Source organism: Mytilus californianus, unplaced genomic scaffold (genome assembly GCF_021869535.1).
Source record: "Mytilus californianus isolate M0D057914Y unplaced genomic scaffold, xbMytCali1.0.p SCAF_14, whole genome shotgun sequence".
Classification (NCBI taxonomy): Eukaryota; Metazoa; Mollusca; class Bivalvia; order Mytilida; family Mytilidae; genus Mytilus; species Mytilus californianus.
In genome coordinates this window covers 39,449,787-39,458,267 of record NW_026262626.1, presented here as the reverse complement: position 1 = coordinate 39,458,267, position 8,481 = coordinate 39,449,787, and the positions used below count along the sequence as shown (strand labels likewise).

Sequence of the window (8,481 nt, the reverse complement as noted above, 5' to 3'; positions counted from 1 at the left end):
GAGATACTTTGTTACTTTCGGTTTTTTAGAAGGCCATTTCTGGTTGATCCCTATTTTTAAAATATACTTTTCCATAAAGGAAGTGCAAAAAAAACCCACTAATTCCTGTTTACTCAAGATTACTTCCGGTTGACATATCTTTACGTCATATGTCTATATCAGCAGAATACCATAGGTCGTTATTTTGTATGGTTTATTAGTTATATCTCAATACGACTTATTTTAAACTCTCCAAGGAAGAATACTCCATTTTAAAGACATCGTACCATTTCAGCCATTTTTTTTGGCATTTGGATCATGGAGATATGTTGCAACTTACAATTTTGTATATTAGTTCTTTTTTTGAATAATTTAGTACAGTTTGTTTGACGTTTGACTTTGACCTCAAATACCTTTTTTGTGAACCAGGTACCACAAATACCGTAAGTCTCTATCACTTTCAGGTCATAAGATACATAAACAAATCAGGAATGTCAAATACAGAGGGGATATGAATCTCATATGGAGTCTTTGTATCGCTTCTGCCAAATTTAACAAAACATGTTGATGATATAACAAGAAATGTATGAAAAACAAATGTGTTGATTTCTTTTACGGTTATGGAGAAGATTAACTCACTAGAAAACAAGAAAAACCGTGTTCGGGGAGATAACTCTTACAAAGAAAAGTATTTAATTTAGGTTAAGCAGGGTCAAGGCCAATTGCGCATTAACTATATTATCATATCACCACAGATTTTATCGACAAGTAGCGAAACAAAAATTACACGCAAGAAATAAGAGTGCCGGAAGGAGAAAAAAATTAGAAATAAGAACAAGATCAAAAGGTCTTTCCACGAAAAAATAGAAAGACCTAAAAAAATTATTTGACTTTCACGGTAATTGTCTGTCGTCTAGTTGATTAGAAACTGTTGAACATTCCGGAGTACCTGACTTCACCTCGGCTTTGGTAGGTAATTATTTAGTTTTTTTTTTTACTTTGAAACCGCACTGCACTAAATAGAATTTATTCTAGCTCACTTTATTAACCTGTACTACCCCCGCCTTACTTCAGCTGACCACTGGGGATAAATCACTTCCGACGTTTTTACTGCAAATAATGAACTTTCTTCATGAAAACGTTGATATTTGCTTTTACTATTTTTTTTCTCGAATGACTTCAATTCCAAAGCAAGGATGCTATCGACATTATGAATAGAAATTCTCATTCAACTGCATAAATAGCATCATTTGATACAATTTCCTGATAAAAGAATGTCAAAGTAACAAAATAATATATTTGAGAAGTTATAACTTCATTTATTGCGAAGAAAAATTTTCAAACATTTTAATACGCAAAAATAATATTTTGTCTTTGTTTTAGTTTTTGGTGTTTTTTGGTGTTTTTTTTTTTTTTTTTTTGACGTATGATTTCAATCGCAAGAATTTATAATCAATAATATTTAACACTCATTTTGTTTGGACTGCATTATAAATTCAAAGGGGCATCATGTCCACCGATTTGACTCAAATTCTCATATTTGATTTATAACATACCAAAACGTATATCCACATTACAATAAGTCTGAAATAAACAGTTAACAATGCATGTTCTCGATAACATTTATCAGAATTTCGTGTGTTTTCTAGTCTAGACGCTACTAATTTACTATCGAAATGACCTCCGAAGACTGACGTACGATGGTCACATAACCCGATATAAACATAAACATAAATAGATAGCGACCTCGGACAATTGGATTTTTCTTAGGGCTGTTTGATTTCATGTTGTAGGTTAAATAAATAATTTAATTATCGTTTTTACCTGTATGAGAAACCTTTTTGTACACCGACACAGTCAAAGAAATGGTTCACCTTTGTTTCACTTTTTAATGGCTGAACACGACTAAAACATGCGTAACCAATCTCTAGCTAATGGGTTAAATTGAAGGTCACATGAATACGGATTCAATGAGGTCGAATTATTCACTTGCAAGTGTTCTTTTTTTATTTTGAAATGTTTCTTGATTTAACCTTGTTCATTCTTTTCATAGGAAGTTCATAACCATTTGATTTACGATTAAACCCGAACTACTCAAATAAAGAGCAGCTGCCCCATGAGCGCATGATACGCCCGTCTATTTTTCAAAAAAAAAGTTCTAATTCTCCTCAATGTCATATTAGAAATTTATAAAAAAAACTAATGGGAGGTTATTTTAATAGATATAACCAGTCACCAAAGTTTCAAGAAAACTGCGCAATGCACTTTTGAGTTTTTTTCTGGAAAATCCCTCCTTTTTTATGAATAAAATCCAACAACTCGGAAACGTAAAATCTAAAATTTATAAAAATCGAAAGGGAGCTTATGTCAACTAAGTATAAACAATTTACCAAAGTTTCATGAAAACTGCTCAAAGCATATTTAAGTTATTGTCCGAAAACTGGACAATAATCCTTTTTAATGAATAAAATCCCATAACTCCGAAACGTAAAACCTAAAATTTATAAAAAATCGGAAAGGATCTCACGTCAATGCATATAAACAATTCAACAAAAATTCATGCAAATTGGTTAAAGCATTTTTGAGTTATTGTCCGACATGTTGACGACGGACGGACAATCGGACGGACAACGGTATACCATAATACGCCCGTAAACGGTCGTATAAAACTACTATTTGATTTTAACGAAAGAAATCTCTGTATTACTAAAAAATTATGACACCAAGGTTTTCGATATCACAAACTAGTCAAAACATTTATTAAATTTTATCTTCGGTACAAGGACATCATTCGTAAATATAAATCAACATGCAAACATCTTAAATGTTCAGGTATTTCACATCCAAACTTTTGTGGTGATATTCTATACAAAGCACAAAAGTGTCGGCTTCACCTCAAAAACTAACAAAACATTTAAACAGACGTATTCAGAAGGGATATAGTTACCATACTGTTGTCAGGGCATTAAAGATGGCATATTTTGGTATTAATGTTGATTCACTCATAGGGTCTTTGCATCGGAAATAAAAACATTTATTCTAAAACCAGGTGTAGGCATGACACGGTTTATGTTCTCCTCATATATTTTATGATGGTATGATACTAAACCCCTAACGGGATGGATTGTGCTTGATTTTCATATGATGAAAACATAATCTTTCAATCTGTTAAGTTGAGGTCTGGAGCTGGCAGGTCAGTATCTGCTAGTAGTCCTTTGATATTTATGTATCATTGTCATTTCTGACATCGGACTCGGACTTTACATTGCTAGAAGTAAAGGGGATGGTTGAGATCTCACAAAACATGTTGAATATATTACCCAACGTCGTCTATAAAAAAAAAAAAATTTCCCAAATGCCTAAATGTCTAAATGCCAACAGACCGATAATCAGGATTTATCTCTGCACAGTCTCTTGTTATTGTACATAAACTTCTTATTCTATGGACAAAGATGGAAAAAAAATGACTTGTGAGGGTCAAACCATATCATCTTGGTAGTACATTGTCTCATGCATGCAGCTCTCATTTAACTAGTAAATTAAGAATCCAGAACATGCTGAAAATCCTCCTCTATGGATGTTCTGAGCACCTTCTCCTGCCATGTGACGTACAAAAACTGAATCTCCCTACAGGAAAACACTACGTTAATTGCTGCTGACACGTAGGCGGAACTTCCATGATTTCGGCCAATTACTTGATGATTCTGTATAATTTCGGCATTTAGATGAAGTGATTTTGAGAACATTGTGAATGAAAAATGATAAAGTCCGTCCTTTGGAACTGTAAAAACTCCAGTCATCTTATTATAATTATTTGTAACATCAGTTATAATCTTGTCGAACTCTATTCTTTGAGTCTGACCTGAAGTAATATAGGACGACAGAGTTGCATAAAACCCAGGTCTTTGTGTGTGAAGTTCTGAAAAAAACATGAAGGTTAAATTTCGCTATCAATAACGATTTATAAGTTGTTAAAATAGTTAATGATAGAATAGTCACTTTAAAAGAATGTTAATTAAGTATGTCTGAAAATAGAAATTAAAAAACCTAGACAAACAAAATATCAAAATTTTCATAACGGATTGTTTTAAGGGGTAGTTTAACGGATCAATTTTAATGAATGATGAGCATGCTTGTTTTGAAAGAAATAGCATTTAATAACTAAATTTTAGGGTTGAAAAAAAAGTATAGTGTATGTGGACTTCTCATATGAATTTTTTTTTTCGAAAACTGAATTGCATTTATTTAAACATAAATTAAACAACAAAATAAAAACATGAACTATTTGATTTATTTTTGTATTCAAGTTGTATATTTCTAACAAATATAAAGAAATAATGTATGTACATTTGATTAAAGTTGTATTTTCAAGTGTTAGAACAAGTTGCAATTTGGAGTTCCGAAACTCCCGAAACAAGTCTTTAATAAGCTAAGCATTAAAGCCATTATCATTGGCCCAATGTTTATCGTTTGATTATTTTGTCTAAATTGGTCAGTCTATATGAAAACTGATCATGCAATTGAGAATCACGATCTCGAGAGCATCGAAACTGATTTTGTAAACTCTCTCTCTCTCTCTCTCTCTCTCTCACGATCTCACGATTGATTTTTTTTCTGATCTGTGGTCTTTTCGTTGTTTCGTACGTGACACTTTATTCTGTAGGACGATCACTAGAAACTATAAAAAGGACATATTCCGGAAAGCCAAGTATTTAAAACGTTTACAAACATCATAACTTAGGTCATACCACGTAAGGTGCTCTATTATTTATTGATTACAAATTACACTTCACTTGAAGGGTGAAACCTATCAGTATCGAAACCGACGACTACCTAGACTTAAAAAGATACATGACCTGGCAACCGAACAATCCCTTATAAAGCACTGGTTGCTTTATCGTTGCTTCGCGATCGGTACTTTTGCAAGTTGTGATAACATGATTAATATTAATTGTTTTCTTAACGTCCATTGCAAATATTTTATGCAGATTGTTGACAAAATCAATTGTACTATTAACCTATAAGTTATATTGTCAAAGATGATGCTCCTTAACTACTAGTATACAAAAGTAATGATTTAAGTAATATATATATATATATATATATATATAGCTGTAGTGCATTCTCGACTGTGTTGTTTTTCCTTTTTAATTTCATTTGATGTGTGCTCGTAACGGTTTTGTGTTTCTTTCAGTAACGCCATCACGTCTTCCTTATTTTTATCTATTTCTTTCCTGCGGGAATTGTCTTTTTCTTTCATTTGTTTACTATGTACATTGATTCGCTCATTCATCAATTTCAACTCTACTTTCACTTGTTTTAGTTCATTTCTCGTCGATTCAGAATCTACTTTAACCATGTTTACTTGTTTAAGTTCATTTTTCGTCGACTCCAATTCTACTTTCACTTTATCCATTTCGTCTTCACTTTGGACTATTCTTTGTTCTACATTGCTTACATATAATGCACCAAACAAAACAAGTACAGACATTAGCAAAACAACTAGATAATTCTCCATTTCTGTTGTGTTTTAAAACACAATATTTCTTAATTATTAACATTCATAGGTGACTGACATGTTTAAACATTGATCAATATTGATTGCACATAGAAGTTTGAATTCTAACGTGGTGTCCTCATTTCTGTATTCTTTAATTCTAAAGTCATTTCTGTCTTTTCTTTTTCCCAAATTATTCTCAAGTCTCAATGTCTAAACAGCCCATTATTCCCTATTCTTTTGGGGGTGTTTCTTTCTCTATGTTTATATTCTTTATTTTTTATTCATTGTTCTCTACTTATCCACACCTTTTCCGCGCTGTGTACACAACGGTATGGATGATGTACATAAAGTATGCGAAGAGATGATACGTTATGTGAATATCAGATTTCATAAGGACGAGAACGTTTTTTTTTTATTCAGCTTTATAAACGTTTTATGTCATGATATAAAAAATCACTCATTTATAACTCTAATGTATTTCAAAGAATGGAGAAAGATAATTGGCAGATAGCTATAAACTGTACCGTTCGTACTCAGTATATTGTACTTATTCATTGTTATTCTGGAGAAAATGATATGTATTCAAAAAAAGTAAGGAGATTTGGTATGATTGCCAATGAGACAATTACCAATCAAAGTTCAAATGAAGTGAATGTTACCAATTATATGATACCGTTAAGCCGGCCTTAAAAGGCCTTTACATGAAAAATATGAATCAATTCAATTTTTAACAAACGAATTTACGAAAAACAAATATGACAAACATGAACCAACGACAAACACTGAACTATAGGCTTTGGACAGGTACATACAGAATGTGGCGGGGCTAAACATGTTTGTGATCGCTTAACCCACCCAAATAATCTGAGACAGTGGTGTTCCAGCACAACAGATTAACAAACTATAAAAATCAGTTGAAAAGGGCTTTACTCAAGAAAAGCGCTTCGGACACATGAACTCATTTAACGTGTTGTTTTAATTTTTTACAGCACTGGGTCGATACCTCTGCTGGTGGACTATCAGTCCCCGAGGGTATCATCAGTTCGTGGTCAGTACTTCGTTACTGACAAGATTAAGATGAAACATTTCTACAATTGTCCGTTTATGAATTTTAAAATTATAAAGAAACTAAGGTTTCAACCCCCTCAGGGAAAGTTGCCCTCAGATGGATTTGGCTATTTTTTTAGGTATTTGTTTGTCATTTAGCTCTTCAACTGTTTCGGTTCTTATTAATTCTCGGCTTTCAAATATTCGGCTTTGAGCGTTCCTGGTGAAGGAAAATACAGAAAATCGCTTCAGCCCCATGAAATTATTTAACGTGTTGTTTTCATCTTTTTACTCAACAGATTAATACAAATCAGAAAAAAACATCTATCAAAAAACACAGGTATGTATACATCCCTAACAACAAAAAAGACACAAAGTACAGATCTGAGAGTACTTGCAGTAGTTACTGAAAGCCAATAAAAACTGATAAAAAAAAAGTCATGTATCTAAGACCAAGATATCAATCAGTACACGTTCAGAACAATGGATTTAGAGTAAAGACATCATTAACAGTCCAAAAAAAATATAGCCTTATGCATTGCCAAAATATAGGTATAGACAGATTGTAGTACCGTTAATCTGCATAGTAGTACAACAATATTTAGTATGACTTCAATTTTTCCATAAAAAAAATTAATAAAACTCTGAAAATTATTTATCAAGTTATACAGATTTTTTTATCTTTTTCTTTTCTCTTTTATTATTTGGCGAAGTGTCCAAATTTGCAATCTGACTTGAAGCAAACAACGAGCAATTATGGAGATAAATTAAGTTAATTAATTTTAAGGTGGCAGTATACAAATCCTAAACTGAAAGAAATAATTGATTACAACATTACACGTATTAAGAATATTTAAATTATTCTTTATTTTTGTAAAACTGTGAGAATAAATTCACATCATTCTTTCTTTTGGTATAGAAACTGCATAAACGTATTCGATTTTTTTCTCTCGATTTTATTTATTTTCTCACTGTTCGAGTTAAGGTCAACATCGAATTCAAGTTCGAGTTGGAGCTCGAATTAAGTTCGAGTTGGAGCTCGAATTAAGTTCGAGTAAATGTTTTTCGAGTTACAAGTTATAATTTGAGTTCGAGTTTAATTTCGAGTTATGCTTTAGATCTGAGTAAGAATTCGAGTCAAGGTTCAAATAACAGTCCGAGTTTCTTTTCAATTTCCATGTCGTGTTAAACTTCGAGTTAGAGTAACATTTCGACTTAGAGTTCGAGTTTAACTTTAAGCTTGTTCAATTTTTTCCATAATTATTTACATACAACTATCTTAATACAATTTCACTTCAGATTTAAGAAAAATCGGTTGTATTATCATTTCTCTCAAATTAATTATTATTCCTCAATAATGCTACGTTCCAAGGTAACAAAATCATGTAGTACGAAAACACAAAAGGCGACAATTTGAAATTTTGAAAGAAAAACAGGTTTTAAAATCAATAATGGACAAATGATCACGAAGTGCTTTTCTGGATTTACCCATATCAGAAACGCTAAATTCCAAACATTTGAAAGATGAGGATGTACAAAACCAAAACACATATAAAGCTATATGACTAACAATAGCATAACATAGCCAGTTCAAAGGTCATCTTTGCCTGCGAGAGTTAGAACTCAAATTTTTTAATTCATCAACAAAGAATTTACGAGATAATGCTGTCCCTCAAACTTGAAATCAGTATCATCAAATTATTAGCGCTTATCATGCAGCACTAGGGAATAATATTAGAAAATTCATGGGTCTGTGTCAAAATAATATTTCTCATCGGAACTGGTTATGCCTTGAAATTTCGAACGAGAAACATTAGAAAAGATTACCAACTAGTTTTGCTTAGATACTTTGATATATATTGATAGAAATACATATGACATTTATCCAACTAACTATTTCTTTCTAAAACCCCCGTCACACTAGGCCACGATCGCACTACGATCTCTAAAAAAAA

At 32.0% G+C, this 8,481-nt stretch overlaps 1 protein-coding gene across 1 annotated transcript in view; it reads right to left on the bottom strand.

Annotated features, from left to right (window-relative positions):
• Window positions 1-872: 872 nt before the first annotated feature.
• The window catches only part of LOC127724964 (probable DNA double-strand break repair Rad50 ATPase), a 28,827-nt gene continuing 21,218 nt past the window's right edge, over window positions 873-8,481 (bottom strand). The window contains exons 2-3 of the mRNA XM_052231964.1: window positions 3,842-3,898; window positions 873-943 (exon numbers count right to left, since the gene is read on the bottom strand). Coding sequence (XP_052087924.1) covers window positions 873-943; window positions 3,842-3,898 — 128 coding nt within the window. The remainder of the gene's footprint in view (window positions 944-3,841; window positions 3,899-8,481) is intronic.